The following is a 21845-nucleotide window of genomic DNA, read 5'->3' as shown; positions in this document are numbered from 1 at the left end:
GGGCAAGCTGATATACTGACAGGTCTGCAGGAGACATGTTTGGCACCAGCACTCTGCTGAACGCTGGTGCAATGCTTTACAGGCTCCTGCAACAAAAAAATAATAAATGCACATTTTTCTTTACCTGCAAAAAAAATTTGCATTTATTATTTTTTTGTGAAAAGTTAAACTTCTCCTTCAAATGGACTGTAGTGCGTTTCTGTAAAACGCACTAAAAGATGCATAGATGTGAACCAGACCTTATGTCTGAGCTGCTTCATCCTTTGCTTGTTTGGTAGAAAATGGAATCCATAAAATTTTGTGATTATCCCAAACCTTCTCACACTATAGTAAAATGTGCCAAGATTCCAAAAAGACAGTGTGACGGAATGATGGGGATGCCATGGTGTCAGTATGCTCCTGCCACCTGGTCAGTTATACATGTACTGTCTGTAAACCCAAACTGAAAAATAAAAATAGATCACTTGCATGCTAAACCTTTTTCTTTTCTGTACTGCATGTCATTGCAAATAAAATACAAGGTCATACTGCCAGTTTCATCCTTTCCCTGAGTTATGCAGCTTTATCTCTGTCAGCATTGTTGCCCATATGCATTCACTGTATGCCCTCCGTGACCAGCCTCCCTGTCCAGTATGACGTTGGCCACATCCAAGGGAGGCAAGCCCATGGAATCGGTCATCGGCTAATGTTTAGCGGTAGCTCCTGCAAGGAGCCGTGATGTCATCCATTCACGGCATAAGCTGATAGTGTGTCACTATTGCATACAGCTCTCTGGGGCTTGGTTCAGTTAATCACATTGTCCTCGTGGAGCACAGCAACTGAATAGTGGTCACATGACAGCCTAATAGCCAAAAAAGATATTTGCTTTTTATTTTATTCCCCCCCCCCCCCCCCCCAACCAAGATTTTAACAGGTAATGCTTCCCTATTATGTGTTTAGTGTTTAGTGATGTGCATAATGAAAGAAAGAGGTATGGTTTACATTTACTTTAAGCTTTTGGTTAACAAAGGTTTAAAAATATTTTTGTTGTCTGTTTTACAGCAGAGCCTACCACAGCCCCTACTGGTGCTTCACCATCTTCCCCTGCGTTATCGCCAGCTAATAGCTTAGAAGCGTCTACCCCTACTGTGGCTCAGCCAAAGAAAATCATGGGAGTTGGTTTCGGAGATATTTTCAAAGAAGGGTCTGTGAAGCTGAAGCCAAGAATACCAGTCGCAGATTCTGAAATCAAGAAGCCTGAGAAGGTAAAAGCAGTATGTAGTCAGCTCAGCTTCTGTTCTTTAAAGTGTTCTTAACCCACAATGGTAAAATCAGTCTTTATAGCTTGTTCTACTCACTGTGGAGGGTTAATCCTCTGCATTGTGTAAAAATGATGTTTGATCCTGACTTCTCTGATTCTCCCATTCCACGTTCCCCACTTAATCTCTTGATAGAACACAGTCTCGGGGATACTCTGCACATGCTCAGTTTGGTGTGTATATCTAGAGTGTTTTTTTTTCTTTTTCTTGAGAGGGTGCATGTGATTAGCATGGGGCCAATCAGCACTGCCCAGAAAGAGAGTCAGGGGTTATGCAATCTCATAGGGCAGTGAGAGCGAAATGAAAACTCCTACAAGCTTTAACCAGTTAACCTGTCAAGTTCAGGTACCCGCCCCCCCCCCCCCCCCCCCTTTTCCTCTCCTCTCCAATGTTGCCAATCCTTAATGGGGAGTGGGGGAGCAGTCCTTAAAGTGGAACCTCCCCTTTTGGGTGTAGCTCTGCTTTAATCTACTCCTTCCCTTTAGTATGATCTATGCGATATCCGCTCAATAACCTAAATCAAGAGAATAAGACGGTGATTCTAATTGCACCAAACTGGCCCAGAAGAACCTGATACACAGATATACTAAGACTTCTAGCAGATGACCCCTGGCCACTTCCCAACAGGCAAGAATTGCTATCTCAAGGCCTGCTATCCCTTTCTGCTTCATTTTCTGTCTTTATCCACATGGCTGTTGAATCCCTAGTCTTAAAAGACAGAGGGGTCTCTGAGTCATTCCTACCATTCCTATATGCAAGAAAAGCCGCTTCTAGGAAAATCATATCTGTAAATCCTACTTTGCCTGGTGTGAACAGACACTTTAATCCCAGCGATTACTCTGTGCCTCTCATTTTGGCCTTCCTACACTCTGATCTTGATCAGATTTTGGCCTTAAAGTGGAGTTCCAGTGAAAATAAAAAAGCAGCTACAAAAACTGTGGCCGCTGATGCTAAAAAGAAAAAAAAAAAAAAAAGACACTTGCCTATCCCTCGATCCCACGGTGGCCCTTCCCCAAACCCCCCGGTATCCCCTCTTACCGGCCGCCCTGTGTTCCCGGCACCGACATCTTCAGTGTGGGCGCCCGGCTATGACAGCTTGCGGCTTCACAGCCGTGTACCCACTGTGCATGTTCATGTTGCGCTTTGTGAATGATCTCGTAGTCTTCTGGGATCTGTCACATGTCCAAGAAGACTATGGGGGAGGACAACTAACGCTTTCAATCGCAGCGGAAGTGGAAGCTGCTATGCAAAGCCATACAAAGCAGTGTGCAGGAGCTGACAGGGGAGAGATCTGTATTGTTTACATACAGGTCTCTCCCCCGTCAGAGATCACTGGGTGCCGGTGGGGAATCACCGGCCGGGATCCGGTGATTGACAGCCGAGGCTGCGACTGGTGTGGGTAGGGCGTGCACGCCCCCTACCCAGAACTGCAAAACCACGTGTGAATTATACATGAATTTTGCGAACCCGTGCCGCCCTATAGCAATATTTCTGCTATAGAGATTTTTCTGTTAGTCTCTTCGAACAATTTCAGACAAAATTTGTGTACGAGCGATCAGTGTGCGTACAGTCACTTCAAAAGCGGTATTTTTCGTATGATTTTCTGATCGTGTATTAGGCTTAAATGGCTCTCTTTTATAGAATTGTTCCTCGGATTTGACAAAGTTAAGGTTGTCCAATACCATTCTTCCTTTCTTCCCCAGGTTGTATCTGGCTTCTATTGCTATTCACATCCCAAGGGTGGACAATTGTCAGGAACACTTCCCAAACCATCAATGCATAGAGCCAGGGCAGTAGACTCTGTACCCCAAGATCCTCCAGAATCCCTGTCACTGATAGAGAATACTGATATAGACATCCTGGCCTCCAGATTCAACCTCAAGCTACACAGACTTTTAAGTAGAACAAAGGATCCTTTCACCTGTGCAGTAGATGCCATTCATACGGAGCTACGCCTCTCCTCCAGTAAAGACTCTCCCTCGAGGGAGGTGGAAAAGTTCTGGTGATTCTCATCACACAAATTGGCCCAGAAAGATGTGGTACACAGACAGGCTCAAACTCCTGGGAGATAAGCCTTGGCTCTTCTAAACAGACTTGATTTACTGGGGCAAGACCCCCTATTCCACCCTGCTTCTCTTTCTGTGGCTTTAGCAACATGGCTGTTGAAACCCTGACTCTAAAGGATAGGGGACATATCTGATTCATTCATTCCCACCATGCTGAGAGCAAGAAAATCCAACTCCCGCAAGATCTACCTTTATACATGGAAGGCCTACTTTGCCTGGTGCAAGAATAGACATCAACTGGGAATACTTTTGTTCAGATCTTGACCTCCTATCTATGTTCAGTATGGACTTGACCAACGTCTGGCCCTGAGTACCCTCAAGGGACAGATCTCTGGCTTATACATTTTATTTCCAGAAACCTCTTTCTTCACAGTCCTAGATCAATGCATTTCTTCCGGGAGTTGAGCTTGATACTCCCTATACTTCATAGACCCCCCCCCCCCCCCCCTTTCTGTTAATTAAAGATATCTGTTTGGGAGATCTCACCTGTAAGGTTGCCTTCCTAAGGGGTCGTTCACACTTATTTCTAACTCTTGCCAAACGCCCCTATAGCGTTTGACAAGCATTAGACAGGCGTTCGTGAAGCATTTTTAACGCTCCCAAATGCTCTATGCGTGATTTTGAAGCGCTTGATAGGCGTTTGCCAAGCCTTAAAACCGCATCACATTCGCCTATAATGAAGTTTAAATGGTATTAATGCTTGTTTGCGGAGCGGCACCATAGACTTGAATGGTTGGCTTCAACTCCTCCTGACTCAACATGAGGCGTCACTTTTTCCGCAACGCTAACACTTCCATGTGAACAGCACTGTGTGCTGCCATGTGCAGAATTTTCAGAGGCATTTGAGAAGCGTTAAAAACGCTTCCAAAACACCTGTATGACGCCTGCTGACAGAGCTAGTGTGAACGTAGCCTAACAGGTATTACATCTTATAGGTTTGTTTCCGTGCTGACAGCCTTTTCTTGTACGGGGCCATTTCTTATTTTGCACAAGGGCAAGATGATCATGAGACACGGTCTGTGACAACAGCCCTCTGTCCTGTACTCCAAGGTGAGAAATGTACAGGCAAATCAAAATTCCTTTTTTCTGCTTTGCTCTGTAGATACCTCATATAAACTCTGCTAAAGCTGAACTGTAGACAGTGTTTTTTTTTGTTTTTTTCTCTTAATACATGTGATACATATAACATATATGGAGTGGTTTTTCCTTCCAGAGAATTTGTATTTTTGTCCATCCATTCCTGAGATGTGCGCTACTCTGCCACACCATATAGGTCTTTTTGGTAGGGGAACTGATTGTTCTCAGCTGAAACCAAAACAGAAGCTTGTAATTGGAAAGTGAAAAGGAGAAACCGGTTAAGAAGCTGTTCTTTCTTCTCCTATCACTGTGTTCCTTTTTAGGACATGAGCACTGCAGCATTTTTACAGGCTCCTTGTCCTGCCTCTCCCTTGTCCATTGTGGGCACTTCCATATAGGATCTGTAAGAAGCTAATACAAAGCCAAATTCAGGCACTTGCAATGCTTACATCTTTTTAAAAAAACGTGATGACACAATACAGACCTCCGTTAATTTGTTTGCTCTTTATACCTACCTGGAGTTAGGCCTACCCTCAGCCTGAAGCAAGCATTATTTGTTGGTGCATCAGCGTGATATTTATAAATAAACTAAAATGCTGCAATTACCTCAAAAATAAGCTTTTAATAAATGGTTAACTTTCTATACAATCATAAAAATTTGCAAATGACCCATAGTAATGTACTTACTGCATGCATTATGTTATAGTGAATAGACCCAGCTTACTATTACATCTGTTTTTCAGCCGTCACCTACTCCACCACCAGCAGCAAAAACATCTCGCACACTAATCTCAGATCTACCAAAAACAGAAATTGACGGCAAACCAAAAGGTGGGACGTATTCTGTGGCTGTCACTGTGTTCATGAACCTTTTCTGTCACATTTTCAGGCTAATTCTTGGTTTTTAAAAGGTTGAGTCTTCACAAGGCCTCTGTTTAACTGCTTAATGGTTTATATATTTATTGTCCAATCTCAAAATCTATGATAGGAGATTGGAGCCATGCTGCAGGAGAATGTAAGATTAGGGACAAAATACATGATTGCTAGCGATCCCTGCTTTTACAATACCGAAGGCTCTGAATACAGACTGCTGGGGTCTATGGGCTGCACTCCAAACACCAAAGGGCAGCATGTGATCCTTGGCCCCTTTGAGTCACAGGTTAAGCACCAGGGCTCTATATACTTTCAAGCCACTGTAAACATTGTTAGGCATTCAGCACAACATTGTTAGCATCACACTCTTGGGACAGCCCTGAGAAAGGAGGAGCCCATTCCCTAAAGGAAAAAAGAATCTGGCTGCTTTAATATCTCAAAGGCTGATCTCAGGTTTCTGACACGTGGCGTGTCCATTTTTCATCCCTTCAGTGAGTCCCCATATTCCCATTCTTCCTCATTGAATAGTTTTCATCTGCTCCCTGTTCTTGTAATTGGTTCACTGCTTTTCCCAGAAGTCTACACAGAGCTTTATCTCAAATGACAGACATTCCCAGCATTGTCTTGCTGTAAGTTTCATCTTTAATGATATAACCTGCAAAGGTGATGCACAACTCAACAGACAGTGCGGGGATAAAACATTTCTGATTACCACATACTTTGTTCTTTCTTTTTCTCTTCACTCTGAAACTGAAGATTCAAAATATAAATTAATTTTGTATCTTCCACCCTTTTTTTTATTTTTTCTGAATATAACTTTAGGGGGTAACTGAAATATCAACTCAGGTTGATTAACATGGTGAATTGCACCCCAAATCTCACATGCAGACACAGATATTTAGGTTACCTAGGAGCTGGCAGATTTAGTTGGTTTTAGTTGAAGTCTAGGTTTGATTTTTTTTTTTATTGCCCCATTACATTGGTCCAGATTGATCTGATGTAAGTACTTCGTACCTGAGGGGCTGCTTTGGAAGGGGACAATCACTGTAGCAGTGGCAGCTAATACAACGGTAACTGCAATCTTCCAGCTCCTGTGTTGAATGGCTTTTTTTTCTGCATACTGAAAACTGAGACGCTCGCTGGGCACTGCTGCCATTTGTAAGAATGCCTTACATGTTGTTCAATAATTGCAAGGCATTTTTTTAAAGGATAAGGTGTGGATCATGATGTCACCCCCTCCTCGGTGTTAGAGCAGTACATAGCCAGGGGATGAGCTTGGCCCCTAGAGGTAGTGTATCCAAGGATGTCACTCAAACCTAGCTAGTGGTATGTGTGTTCAGTGGTAAGGTGGGTGGGTTTTATAGGTTTGTGGGTAAATGGACCTTAGATTGTACACTCCTTGAGGTTTAGGGACTGATGTGAATGTACAATATATATGTAAAGTCCTGCGTAAATTGACGGCGCTATACAAGTACCTGTAATAAATAATAAATAAATGGAAAGTTGGAGTATAAGGATTTGGGCAGTGGCAGGGAGGGGTATGAGAGAACAGTCTGGGCAAGAGAGGAAGAAGGGAGGGCAGGCAGGAGGGAAAGCAGATCAGATGTGGCATGTTTTCATCTTGCAGTCTCCAGTCTTCTTGCAGGCCATATTTTAGGTGGCATACATGCGCTACCCCCAGCCATAGACCATAACCGCCCTGTACCGGGCTTGGCACATTCATGTGGAACACTCATTTTCTCTGATGTGCTTTTACGTTTGCGTTCCGTTTTAATCACCATACAGAGTAATGACTTTGGCTGTACAAGTCCTGAGCTAAAGATGGAGGCAGCTATAACCCTGCATGGTATACACAGATGTATGTGCCAGGTTTAAAGCAGGTTGAGAACACAGAGGATACCAGCCCTGGAGAGGCTGAATACTGTACCTTTCTGGACAACTGCAATGTTTGTGCTTGTGTTTGGATGAATGCCGCAGAGAGCAGAGTCCTATTCAAACTGTACACTTAAAGGTGCACTTATTTTTTTTTTTAAACAATTCAGGTTCAGTTTCTGATTACATGCCGCTCAAATTGGTGTTTTGTTCATCCATTTTTCCAACAGCCAAAGAGATATGCAGAGCCTTGTATCCCTACGATGCAATCAATGAGGATGAGCTTAGTTTTAAGGAAGGCGACATAATCAACTTAATAAATAAAGTAAGTGGTCTCACAGTAGTTCATACCACCAAAGTGTGTTACCTCTGGAAACTGAAGCATCACCTTTGTTGTTTGCAGGATACTGGCGATCCTGGTTGGTGGAAAGGAGAACTCAATGGTAAAGAAGGAGTTTTTCCTGACAACTTTGCTGCTATAATCCAGGAATTAGAAAAGGAAGTAAGTGTGCTTTTTTGTTCTTACTCATTGTTGAAATTCAGAATACATTTTTCAAAAAGACACGCAGTTTTATTTATAGAGGTCTCTCTTAGCAGGATAAGTTCACCTTTAGTTACTTGTTACACCCATATTTAGGGTGTAACATGTTACTAAAGTGCACCTGCCCCCACCTCCCGATTTAGCACCCCCCTGACAGGGGGTGGGGAACCTTCTTTCCTCACCCACTGTCAAAATTTAAAAATGGTGCAGCTGGGCTGGGCTTTGCTCACATAGCCATGTCATTCATTCAGAGTCCTGTGAATTAATGAAGTACAAGTCCCATCTGCCACTGCGACTAACTGCTTGTAGTTCTCAATGAACTGCAAAGGTGCTAGTGAGTATCCGCATAGTTTGCTTCTTCCTGCTCTTTAGTAACTGTCTGCCCATTTGGGAGGTACGGGCAGACCGCTGTACTGAGTCTGCAGGAGCCTGACATTGCACCTGTGATCTCCTACTCACTGGTGTAATGCTCTGCAGACTCCTGGAGAGAAATAATAAATGCACACTTTTTAACCTGATAAATATGTGCGTGGTTTTTTTTTTTTTTTTTTTTTTTTTTTTTAAAGGTTTACTTATCCTTTAAACCAAGCCCCCATCTTAAGCAACCCTTGTTTCACTGGTAATGTTCCTTGCTGAGTTGTGTCTGGCCTTTGACAAGACTATAGCTCTCCTACTGTGTTTATTTCATCTTCAAGTTACTTTCCTAGCAGGTTTCATCTCAGCCTTTCCCCCATTGTGCGTGATATGGTTTCCTTTTATCCAGGTCTAGTTGGTTGTAGTCACATTTTATCTAGACTTCTGTAATGTTTCACTATTCATCATGCTGGCTTCTTCAGCCATTATACTAATATACATACAATTTAGCTTTATCAAATTACCATGGGTGTCAAAGGCCAATCTCCTGTTTAGTGGTGTTGATACAGTGGCAAAGAATGCACATTTTGTACTTCTAGTTATTGGGGAATGTGATATTTGATTGCCCGTGCTGCCACTTAGCTGTTGTTTGTTGTCTTACAGAAGCCAAAGAAGCCTCCACCTCCGAAAAGTACGGGTAGGTATTGTTTTCCTTACAGCCAGATTGAACATTCTGATTGCAGTGCTTCATGGAATGAAAAAACATTTGACTAAACTTACATAAAGATATTACCACTCTAGGCAGTTTTACAGATCATCCAACCAAGCTGCTTTTTTTTTCTTGATGTCATACAAGCTTTATTGCAAGTAGTGTAAATCCACACAGCCAGATAGTGGCAAAGGGGCCATTTTCCTTAAGAGGGACTTTGTCATGAATTTTTCCTATAAATCACACATCCGAATTTTTGCCCAGTTTTTACTTGTGCATGGTAGATTGTGTATTTTCTGGCAATCAAACAGCTGTTCTTCCTGGTGGTTCAAAAGTAGTTGAAATTGACTGAGAATTGCTACATGTATAGCCTGCTTTAGTAAAGCTGAGAACCTGGTAGGAAAGTATTTGCCACTAAATGTCCTATACATAAATCTGATGGGTGATTCCACCCACCAACATTCCACTGTACCAAAAGTTGGTTGTTTTGTTTTTATAAAGCTTCCTAATTCTAACCCCACAGGGCCCATTTTACATGTATGTTTGTGTGTTTTAATGTGCATTGTTTTGCAGCAAATTATTACATTTATGGGCTCCTACTGAGCTTAAGGCACCAAAAAACGTACCTGGCCCGACTTTGGCATGTAGTCACTACAATGTATGTGTATTCACGTTTCTGTATTGTGCTGCAGTGACACATGATGGGGGCCCTTAAGAAGTTGAGGTATTTTCACCATATTGCATGTACAATGCACACAAAAGTATGAAGTCTACTTTAATATGCTCTGGTCCCTGTGACCTGTATATACTTTAAGGGTGTACTTGCATTGGGCATAGTTGATCGGAACCCTGCCTAGGTGCATTTGTTCACCCTTCTCACTCTCTGGTCTGCGCTCCCACTTTGTTCCCGGGCACTCTTATGTTTTCTGAGACCACCATGATTCCTGCTTCCATTCCTGGTGATATATGCAGAGTTCTGTACGCAGACAGTTTGCGCTCACACTGAAGCGAACTGTATTAGACCACAAGTCAACAGTTTCCAAGACCATCTCTTCCAAGCGGTCCCAGGCATGGTATGCTTAACTGTTCTCGAACACAATTTGGAGCACTCGCAGTACATAGAACAACCAGCCAAAGGGGGTAAACTGTACCTCTGGCATGGCTAAAACTGGCAGTGTGAGTACATCCTTAAATTGTTACTAAATCCACAACAGTAAACAGTTTGTATATGTAGTAAAGCATTCCTGGTGTACTTACTGTGGAACCTATGGGGTTAATCCTCGGCATTTTGTAAAAAGGCTGTTTGATCCTGTCTTCTCTGATTCTTCCCTTCTACTGTCCCCGACTCATCTGCTGATAGAACAGAGCCTTGGGGCAAGCTGCACATGCTCAGTTTGGTGTGTATTGCTAACGAGGTGGGGGTTTTTTTGTTGTTTTTTCCCTTGGGAGAGTGCATGTGATCAGCAAAGGGTCAATCAGCACTGTCCAGACAGATGGTCAGGGGTTATGCAGCCTCATAGGGCATTCTAAGGAGAATGAAAACTCCTCCTGCAATCTTTAGAACTAGTGCTCTGCTGGACACTGATAGAAGTCACAAGATTGCTCTAACTGCTGATGGGAAAAGGTATTTAGCAGTTTATATTTACTAAAATAATTGCATTTCCAAGTTCTGTGTACTGTGGGAGACCAGATATAGTGAATGCAGGGTCCGGGGAGACCAGATATAGTGAATGCAGGGTCCGGGGAGACCAGATATAGTGAATGCAGGGTCCGGGGAGACCAGATATAGTGAATGCAGGGTCCGGGGAGACCAGATATAGTGAATGCAGGGTCCGGGGAGACCAGATATAGTGAATGCAGGGTCCGGGGAGACCAGATATAGTGAATGCAGGGTCCGGGGAGACCAGATATAGTGAATGCAGGGTCCGGGGAGACCAGATATAGTGAATGCAGGGTCCGGGAGACCAGATATAGTGAATGCAGGGTCCGGGGAGACCAGATATAGTGAATGCAGGGTCCGGGGAGACCAGATATAGTGAATGCAGGGTCCGGGGAGACCAGATATAGTGAATGCAGGGTCCGGGGAGACCAGATATAGTGAATGCAGGGTCCGGGGAGACCAGATATAGTGAATGCAGGGTCCGGGGAGACCAGATATAGTGAATGCAGGGTCCGGGGAGACCAGATATAGTGAATGCAGGGTCCGGGGAGACCAGATATAGTGAATGCAGGGTCCGGGGAGACCAGATATAGTGAATGCAGGGTCCGGGGAGACCAGATATAGTGAATGCAGGGTCCGGGGAGACCAGATATAGTGAATGCAGGGTCCGGGGAGACCAGATATAGTGAATGCAGGGTCCGGGGAGACCAGATATAGTGAATGCAGGGTCCGGGGAGACCAGATACAGTGAATGCAGGGTCCGGGGAGACCAGATACAGTGAATGCAGGGTCCTGGGTTTAGTAACACTTTAATGTAACAAATTATTGGAGTGTGTAACACAAGTGGACTGCATGGTAAACTTATTTTTTAGTATCAAGACAAATCATTTCCATCAAACTATACAGGTGATCAGTTAATGCCTTTTAAGATGCCATTTTGAAGCACCTTAGTGAGTTTTAAGGAGTTTTTTGAGCATTGCATACTTAAATTATGGTTCTTTTTCCTGTCAGTGCCAAAGCCAGAACTTCGTCTTGGAGACAAAAAGTTCACTCCCACCAAATCAGAGGAGAAAGGTAACTTGTTTTGTTTTTTTTTCTTGCCTTCTTTAGTACTGTTCTGCGCCTCCACAATACGTTAAAGGTCCTTTTACATACCACAGCATGTAAAAATGCACTGGGAAAACATGTTCAGTAATGAGCATTTGCATACATTTTTATGCATGTTGAGGTTTAATTTCACACATTAATGTGGCGGTGTGAACAAGGCACATAGAAAACAATTGTGCACTTGAAGCACCTTGCGTTTATCCAGTGCAGAAAAATATAGGTCAGTGGACAAGGAATGAATGAGCCCTAAACAAACCTGTCAGCTATTTTAAACTTGTCCTGCTGAAGGGTGGATAGCGCAGGATGCCTACTATTGCCTTTTTTTTTTTTTTTCTAGTCTGTTTGTGAGCTTCTTAAATCAATTTCACATTGTTACTTGGTCTCCTGGCTAAGCCAATTGCCATTCATTTTGTTGTATTTTTGTAGATGAAAAGCCATTTCTTGAGCCTAAGCCTTCCAAACCAGCTGCACCTTTGGTACCTCCTAAGAAACCCAGTCTTGTAAATAAGTCAAATAGTAATCTGGTCAAACCAGCAACCATCCCACCCAAGCGACCTGACAAGCCAGCTTTCTCAACACCTCCATCCAAGTAAGTGTGTTTGTGAAGGGGCTTTCTATCTAATGTTCTCTGTTCTAAGAAACCCACTTTATCCATTATTCTGGTTACTCAGTCATGATCACCATACTGTTTAGGACCGGTTGTGTTGGAGAATAAGCCCTGGGAAAATGTGCTATCCAAGTATTATTTTAAATATAGAGCCAATGACTAAGATCTCAGTATTCCCTTTACATAGCAATTCAGGGCAAACTATTTATTTTTGCTCTTAACCTCCTTAGCGGTATTCCCGAGTGTAGCTCGGGGTAAAATTTCAGTACCACAAGCGGTAACCCCGAGCTACACTCGGGCTTACCATGCGGCATTGCTCTGGGAGTCCCTGCAGCACTTACCTTGTCCTTCGCTCCCACGATGTGTCTCCTGCAGCGTCCCCGGCCATCTCCTCCGGCCGATGCCGGCATCCGTCTTCCGTGTTCCAGTCCCTGTGACGTCGGGACCACCGGGCGCCAGAACCGGTGGCAAATTTGACATTTTTTAAAAATGTCATTTTTTTTTAAAAATGACTATTACATAGTAAAACATTGCTGTTTCAATGCATTTCACATACAATTTGTCCCTACTGCTTTGTCCTGTCCCCTGCCTGCATTTTGACTGTTCTTTCTGCCTGGAAACTTAGAAAAGTCCATGGCGTCCAAAAAGCGTCCCTTTACGTCAAAAGCGATTTTAGACCAGCTAGAGAACAGCGATAGTAAATCCGAACCACTTGCAGAATTGAGTGATAATGATTTGTGGGGAAATTCATCATCAGACACTGAAAACGATTTTGCGACTTTGCTCAGCGATGTGCGAGTTTGCCTCTGTATTTCAAATTTCAGTGTTTTTGGTTTGATTATATTATTGAATAAAATTTATTATTATTATATTATTTTTTATGATTATTTATGAAATTATAATTTATGATTTCGTGTTTAAAATTTTATCATACCCGGGATGTTTACTAGACTCTTGTTCGTACAGATTTCAGTGAGTTATTCCTAAAAATTACAGGCCTACAATAAAAAACTACATATTTCCATGCAAAAAAAGGTACCGCTTTCAGCACAAAAAAGCAAAAATAATCAGACCGCCAGGGAGGTTATTATAATTGGGAAAGTTTGAGTATTAGTGAAAATTGGTAAACTTTGGTGACTGAATGAGAACAGCTGCTATAATTCATCATCCCATCCTTGAAGGATTAATTAATGTATACAGTGAATATTTCCATGTATAGACCTAAATTGGCGAATTGCAGCTTAGCACAACATTTTTCAAATTCCTAAGCCAGAAAAGGACATATTACAGGAACATTGTGTCTAGAAAGCCCAAATTATATATGGGGCCTTAAGTTCTCTGGACTTTTTCCAAGCACAGAGGAAGGTCACATGCCTCCAGATGTGTAAAAGGCATGCTTTCCAATAGATTGAAACCTGAATCTTTTCCAAAAGGCCTGCTCAACCCAAGACTGATGGGTCAGATTTAGGTAAGCGATGATAGATTTATCATCCTCGGAATAACAGGTAGGATGATGACGTGCTCTTCCTAAAAGGGCTTTTTCTCCCAGGACTTAAATTTGGTTGTAGAGGCTGAAGGTTTCTCATACATGAAGGTAAAAAAAAAACACGTGTGCAGCGCCCCCACCCCAATGCTTACCTGAGGCCAATCTCGATCCAAGTAGTCTCTGTCCCAGGAAACAGGTATAACTATAATGGTTTTTTTTTTGGTTTTTTTTTTTTTGACCTTTAGTGTCCTTTTCTGACAGTATGTGAAATCTTCTCTGCCATTAATGACAGGATCTGAAAACCGCTTGTAAATGCTCTCTATGGTAGTGCTCAATGAGTTTATACTTGTCCAGGGGGAGGCAGTGGTAGATACAAAGTAAGTGAGCAAGATTAAGCCATTTACGCTGTCCTTCACTTTTCCATAGACTTTAATTATGGTTAATTGCTGCTGAATTGGTCAAAATTAAAGCTTTGAGTGGATCTGCACCACCCAGCTCGACAACTCATTTAGGAATTGACTGAACCACATAGAAAATAACTGGACATACAGTGACTGCATCGTACTATTCGGGTTTGTCGGAATACAGTTGCTGGCAGCGGAGATTCCTCCATTTTAGCATGGATGGGGGGATTGATTTTCTTTCAGCTAATGAACTGAACATGAGGAAATCAAGCTGTGTATGGCTGTATTTATTTCACCCTACTGAGGGTTAACCCTACAGATGTTAGTGTGTTTGTATTCAATACAGTTGTGACCAAAATTATTCAACCCCCACTGAAATTGAGTGTTTTGGCCAGTTTGACATTGCTTTTGATCATTCAGTCATCTTGCTTACATTTACATTAAAGAGGCACTTGTAGGTCAGACAAATATAACATAACAGTTATAATGAAATAACCACAAATGTCTTTTCTGTGCTCACAGCATTATCAGTTTTATTCAACCCCCAAGTGACATTCAATCTTAGTACTTAGTACAGCATCCTTTTACAGTTATAACAGCTTTTAAACGTGAAGCATAGCTTGACACAAGTGTCTTGCAGCGATCTACGGGTATCTTCGCCCATTCTTCATGGGCAAAGGCCTCCAGTTCAGTCACATTCTTAGGCTTGCGCACTGCAACTGCTTTCTTTAAGTCCCACCAGAGGTTCTCAATCGGATTTAAGTCTGGTGACTGCGATGGCCACTCCAAAATGTTCCAGCCTTTCCTCTGCAACCATGCTCTAGTGGACTTGGAGGTATGCTTGGGATCATTGTCCTGTTGAAAGGTCCAACGTCTCCCAAGCCTCAGGTGTGTGACGGACTGCATCACGTTTCCATCCAATATCTCCTGGTACTGAAGAGAATTCATGGTACCTTGCACACGCTGAAGCTTCCCTGTACCTGCAGAAGCAAAACAGCCCCAAAGCATGATTGACCCTCCACCATGCTTCACAGTAGGCAAGGTGTTCTTTTCATCATAGGCCTTGTTCTTCCTCCTCCAAACATAGCGTTGATCCATGGGCCCAAACAGTTCTAATTTTGTTTCATCAGTCCACAGAACACTATCCCACAACTTTTGTGGTTTGTCCACATGGCTTTTGGCATACTGCAGTCGACTCTTCTTATTCTTTGGAGACAGCAAGGGGGTACGCCTGGGAGTTCTGGCACGGAGGCCTTCATTACGCAGTGTGCGTCTTATTGTCTGGGCTGAAACTTCTGTACCCACATCTGACAAATCTTTTCTCAGTTCCTCAGCAGTCACACGGGGACTTCTCTCCACTCTACGCTTCAGGTAGCGCACAGCAGTCGAAGTCAGCATCTTCTTTCTGCCACGACCAGGTAGCGTTTCAACAGTGCCCTTTGCCTTGAATTTGCGAATGATGCTTCCTAAGGTGTCTCTTGGTATGTTTAACATCTTTGCAATCTTCTTATAGCCATTGCCCTTCCTGTGAAGAGAAATCACCTCTTCTCTTGTCTTCCTGGACCATTCTCTTGCCTTCACCATGTTTGTAACCACACCAGTAAATGTCTAGAAGGAGCTGAGTATCACAGTCATTTTAAAGCTGCCTAATTGGTGCTTATTATGCTTGATTGCTGCTCGGTGACATCCACAGGTGTTTTCAATACCTGATGGAAAGCACCTGTATGAACCTCTGTTCTTCAGAGTGGTAGTCTTTAAGGGGTTGAATAATTGTGGCAATGAAGAAACCACATAAGAACCATTTACTACTGTATTACATAAACAATTGATGTCATTTTAGTTGCATTTGGGTAGTTACAACGTCCTTGTAGGATTTGATTCTGAATACAATTCCAAATGTACACTATAGTCCCTAAACCCCTTTACAGCATTGGGGGTTGAATAATTTTGGTCACAACTGTATATTGCCAATCTCTTGAATATTTTAGCTGACTGTTATCCTTACCCCTGGCTTTAATGTTTTCTGGATTGCTGACCCTGAACAGGAAAGTCGTAAGTCCTTGCCTGCATCCTTGTTCCAGGTCAGTGACTCAAAATATTGAAGTTGAAGGCACAACATTATACAGACATGGAACTAGCATATTAATAAGGAGCACCCATCAAAAGGTGTCTACTTCTCATGACAGGTTTCTTTCAATTTTGAGCTCTGTGTTGTCAATAAATGTCTTTATGTTCTTGCTATATTTTAGAATAAACGGGGACTCCCCTCGACCAAAGTCAGAACCAGAGCCATTCAGCAAAACAAGAATGGATTTAGAGCAAATTCTAAGCCGACCAAAATCTCAAGATCTTGAGCCGAATTTAGTGAAAAGCCCCAGAGAGAATGGTGAGTGTGACTACTATGGAGGAGCTCACTATGTCAACTTTGTGTTTCACGTGCTACATAACATCTCATGTATGTATCCCGAGTGTTGTCTCATCACTGAAGGTACATGTATGTCAAAAGAATAGACTCGTCTCTCATTGTAAACATCCACATGTTAAATTAAAGCTCCATCAGAAGCTTTTTTTTTTTTTTTTTTTTTTTTTTAGGTGGGGGATGATGGTGAGTGGGTGATTTTCTCTCCTGGTTAGTCAGAGAAAAATAGTCAGAGGTGGGATTTGCAAAGAAATGTCTCAAGTTTGTATTACTGGGTTGGAAAGTGGGGAAAGGTCTCATCAGCTGGTACAAAGACAACAGAGGATATTCATGTAGAACTGAACCACTTGGTTGTTTCCTACATGATTACCTGACTCATTGTAATTATCAATTTCAAAAACTGTAGAGAAGAAGAGTGTATGCCTTGTTTGTAGTAACCTCATCTTTTTAGTGTTTAACTTTTATTAGGGAGGGGGGAGGGGAGGAGTCTAGTTGCTATGGGCAATATTCATACTTTTAATGGCTACACAGTGTTGCTACAAGCATTAAAAGCACCCCCCCCTTAAAGACAACCCCACCTAATCCAAAAATCCTTATGGTTTGTATCCATGGGTGAATGCAGCATGCTTTCAGGGTACATTTAGACAGCATGTGATATAAGTTTGACACTTCAGAGAGCAGTGACAGTTAGAGTGGTTGTAAACCCTTACCTATTCCAAGTGGAGTAACTGGCCTCAGGTGGTGATACATGAAGATGAAGCAAATCCTCCTACATACGTTTTACCTGTTTGTTTGCAGCCATCTCTTTTCTACAGCCATTCAAATCACACATTTTTACACAGCATTTCTAAGCTTTAGCAGGCAGGGGGTGCACAGCATAAAGAGGAGGGCTGATTGTAATCTGAGACCTGAGTAGAGGAAGTGGACACACCCCTTCTATACTGTCTCAGGGAACAGAGCACTGCTGAGGCTGTCAGTCACCTTCTGTGGGCTGGAGAGGGGCAAGGCCTGGGATTGCTTGCTGTCTGAATAAATAATCAAAAGTGACTCATGCAGATAAAGGGAGGAGAGACAGGCTAGTATGGCACTGGGTGCTTTGGATTGAGGCATGTAAACACTATAAGGATGTGCTTTGTTCACTTTTCATTTCAAAGGTTTACAACAAGTTAAAATGACAGTTTTTTTGACCTGCAGTTGACCTCATTGTGACTTTGAGTCTCCTCCTAAGCAACCTTAACCTGCTTGAAGTTGCTTTTGTATTTCTATTGATTTGTATAGGGAGACAAACCGTACCAATGCAAATACAAGCCCATCTATACAGGCTCTAAAGTAGCTAAAATGATTTTCATAGCTGCTGATTTTGCTACAAATCTGGTCTAGAAATCACAATGTTTTTAACTGCTTCCCGACCGCCTTGTAGCAGAATTACTGCTACAGGGTGGCAGAATTACTGCTACAGGGTGGCAGGGCTGCGAAAAATCACGTGTGTGTGTGTGTTGCACCGAAATGAAAATTATGGTGCCGAAAATTCAAAATGCACTTGACCGAAATGCTCAGTTTTTAAAAATGTATATATATTTTTTGGAAAAAACTGCACGGATCAAAAAATATATATATACCTCATTTTTTTTGTAAAATATGAAAGAGGATGTTACGGCGAGTAAATAGATACCCGACGAGTGACGCTTTAAAATTGCGCACACTCGTGGAATGGCGTGAAACTGCAGTACTTAAAAATCTCCATGGGTGATGCTTTAAAAATTTCTCCAGGTTAGTAGTGTAACGTTAGAGGAGGTCTAGTGCGAAAATTATTGTTCTTGCTCTGACGTTCCTGCCGATACCTCACTTGTGTGGTTTGAACACTGTTTACATATGTGGGCATGGCCACATGGATCAATAAAAAAGCATTGATCTAGTGCTTTAAAAAAAAAAAGAAAAAAAAAAAAAACAGAATGGGAAGTGACATCACTCTGGTCCTCCCAAGGGCATAGAGATGCGTTGCGGTCATCTTTCCTTTGCTCATCTCTATGCCAAGCGCTGAGATTGATGGTTTCTCAGGTAAGGATGAGAACTACCGAGCGACGAGGGGCAGGATTTTTCAGCCCCTGTATCGGTGCTTTTTTTTTTTCTTTTCAGCCGAAACGTTTCGGCCACTGAAATTTCAGGGCATCCCTAATAAATACACACACACACACACACTTACTTTTGCATTTCCAGGTAGGGGGCATGCGCCGCCATCGGCGACTACAACTTGATCACTGGGTCCTGGCAAGAAATTCCTCGCCGCACATGGCAATCGCTGAAGAACAGTGAAAGGGGAGAGGTCTGTGTGTAAACAACACAGTTCTCTCTCCTGTCAGCACTGACTTGCTGCTTTGTATTGCTCTGCATGGCAGAGCATTACACAGCAGTATGTTTCCCTAGTAAAATACACACCGCAAACATAGTAAAACAGCAAAGAGTTAACCCTTTGATCACCCCAGATGTTAACCCCTTTCTGCCCAGTTCCAGCCCCAGATTCCCCACGGGCACCCGACAATCGCTGAGGAACCGTGAAAGAGGAGAGGTCTGTGTGTAAACACAGATCTCTCTCCTGCCAGCAGTAACATACTGCTGTGTTTTTCTCTGCACAGCTGTATGTTTCCCTAGTAAACCATACACAGCACACATTATAAAACACAGCACACAGTTAACCCTTTGATCGCCTCAGATGTTAACCCATACCTGCCCAGTGTCAGTACAGTGTCAGTGCTTTTTATTAGCACTGATCACCTTATTAGTGTCACTGGGGATGTCAGTGGCAGTTCCCACCCAGTGTCAGAATGCCTGCCGCAGTCCCACTATAAGTCGCTGATCGCCGCCATTACTAGTATAACAAAAAATTAAAAAGAAAAATTCCAATATATACACCGCAATTTGTAGACGTTATAACTTTCATGTAAACCAATTCATTTACATGTATTGGGATTTTTCTTTTTAGCAAAGATATTGAGCAGAATACATTTTGGCCTAAATTTATGACAAAATTAGATTTTTTTTTTTTACTGAATAGGTTTTATAGCAAAAAATCAAAAAGTATGTTTGTTTTTTTCAAAATTGTTGGTCTATTTTTTGTTTATAATGCAAAAACTAAAAACCGCAGAGGCAATCAAATACCACCGAAAGAAAGCTCTATTTGTGGGAAAAAAGGACATAAATTTCATTTGGGTTGCATGACCACGCAATTGTGAGTTAAAGTAATGCTGCGCCATATCGCAAAAAATGGCCTGATCAGGAAGGGGGGTAAATTCTCTGGAGGGCAAGTGGTTAAGTTAGAAACCTTATCTTGTTTTTAATACACAAACTGAAAATTTTTTAATGCTTTTCTCTCCTTTTCATTTTATCCACTCTGATGCCAGTTTCTCTTCAGTTTTTTGATTGATTGTATCTCTCAATATGCATCTGTCATTTTGCTGCAAAATGGGAGAGGTTAGGTAAAATAGGCGCTTTATTGCAGAGGTTAAGGCCATACAATACCCCATCTTTTAAATGCTGCCTCCTTACTGCTCACATATGTCATAAATATAGTTTCTTGGACATAACCAATGTAAATACCTTTTTGTAAGCTGGTTGGCATGCAGTCAGGTGACCGCTAAGCTCCATAAAATGTGCCTTTCCATGTGTCTGGTGGACATGAACTCTCAGGTTTGGCAATACCTTAGTGGTATTGATGCTGGCACAAATGTCGTCACTGCTCTAAGGATTCAGAAGTGTTGTCGGCCCTGCACAGAGACACACTTGCCAGAGCTTTTTTATTTAATCAAGTCATTTTTATTAAAAATGTTTTTGCATTTTTTGTACAAACAAAACGGAAGACAATATATATAAACGATGCATGAAACAATAGAACGCCAAAACCGACTGGTGGTAATCTGGAAATTTATTTTAACAAGAACGAAAAACAAGAGAAGTTACAACAGATGAAGCTATAGGTCTTATAGCTAGAAACTATTTCTGTATATGTCGTGCAAAATTACATCACTTATTTACAAGATTCTCAAAGCCAGTGTGGTCATCACATCAGCACAGATCTTATTCTATCTCTACGTTGTAGTCAAAACTTTGAGACCTTTCAGTATAGTTAACACAGTATCTGATTTATAAAAAATGTAACCTCCTCAACAGTCCCCAAGGATAACAATGAGAATGCGGAATCCTTAGACACCAACCACAGAGACCATATTTTCCTAAATTTTTTGGGACAGCTCCTGTGCATGTAAGTCAGTTCCTCTCTCCTCAAATTAAGGTTGAGAGCATCACGCCATTAACTATAAGTTGGTGGTGTAGGTGCGAGCTGCTTTTGAAGGATACCTTTACAGGCTAAATATAGGGATCTAATCCATAATAAGTGCATCTCAGCAGGTAGGGTGTCCTCAGGAATTATGCTCAGTTTTTCAATTTTGAGATCCATCTGTAGCTTCAGCTTTTGTGAATAGCCTTGTACCATGTGACCTCTGTGATCATTCACAGATTTCACACGTAGTAAGCAATGATGTCACAAGTGACATCTTGCTTACTACTTTGCATGTGATCACTGATTGGCCAATCAGTGATCACATGATCGGGACCTCGTACAGAGGTCCCGTCCGATAATCGGTGTTTCACTGTGTCCGGAGGACACAGCGGGCACCGGATCGCGGTGCTGCACGCTCCCAGGGAGCGCGCACAAGCAGGGTGCGGGGAGGCCGTTTATAGACGGCCACCCGACCCTGCAGTGCCACCGTCCGGCCGTTTATATACAACAGCCGGACGGGAAGTGGTTAAATATGAGGGCACTTTGTGATCACAGAGAGGAAAGGGGGTGTTTGTGAGGTTGTAAGGAGTGCAAAGATGGGAGAAAACAATGTCTAATGTATTCCTATGTGAGTGAGTGGAGGACTATATCCATTTTATCAAGGCAAAAGATGAGGTTAGGTTGAAGAGTTGGGATGTAGCCGAGTTGTTCACATTACTGGGAATGTTAAAATCTCCAAAAGTGATAGTGGGTATTTCAGAGGAGAGAAAGAGAGCCAAGCAGAGAAGTCATCAAGAAAGAGACAATAATACTCGTGAGCCAAAATGTGATACTCCCCTTGTGCAATAAATGATTAAACAGAATAATATATCAATTTATGGTGCATCAACACTATACACAATACTCATTATCTGTGCAAATCATACACTATACAAAATTTTTTATGAATATCTACAAATATATATAAATGTGCCGCGCTCCACAATATACTTTTAAACTCATATACAAGTGATACAATAAATAATAAACGTGAAGAAATTAATTTACTTTAAACCAGTGCCACATATAGTGCTATTTCAAAAATAATACTGATCCAATA

General features: G+C 42.2%; 1 protein-coding gene across 1 annotated transcript in view; it reads left to right on the top strand.

The window, feature by feature from the left end:
- LOC149442465 (CD2-associated protein-like) overlaps positions 1-21845 on the top strand; it is a 75146-nt gene that overhangs the window by 28198 nt on the left and 25103 nt on the right. Inside the window, exons 4-11 of the mRNA XM_089656124.1 lie at positions 1042-1244; positions 5185-5272; positions 7417-7511; positions 7590-7688; positions 8745-8778; positions 11462-11524; positions 11984-12146; positions 16304-16440. Coding sequence (XP_089512250.1) covers positions 1042-1244; positions 5185-5272; positions 7417-7511; positions 7590-7688; positions 8745-8778; positions 11462-11524; positions 11984-12146; positions 16304-16440 — 882 coding nt within the window. The remainder of the gene's footprint in view (positions 1-1041; positions 1245-5184; positions 5273-7416; positions 7512-7589; positions 7689-8744; positions 8779-11461; positions 11525-11983; positions 12147-16303; positions 16441-21845) is intronic.

Source organism: Staurois parvus, unplaced genomic scaffold (genome assembly GCF_062004578.1).
Source record: "Staurois parvus isolate SC_StPar_1 unplaced genomic scaffold, SC_StPar_1.0 ptg000886l, whole genome shotgun sequence".
NCBI classification, from domain to species: Eukaryota; Metazoa; Chordata; class Amphibia; order Anura; family Ranidae; genus Staurois; species Staurois parvus.
This window is presented reverse-complemented; position numbering and strand designations above follow the sequence as displayed.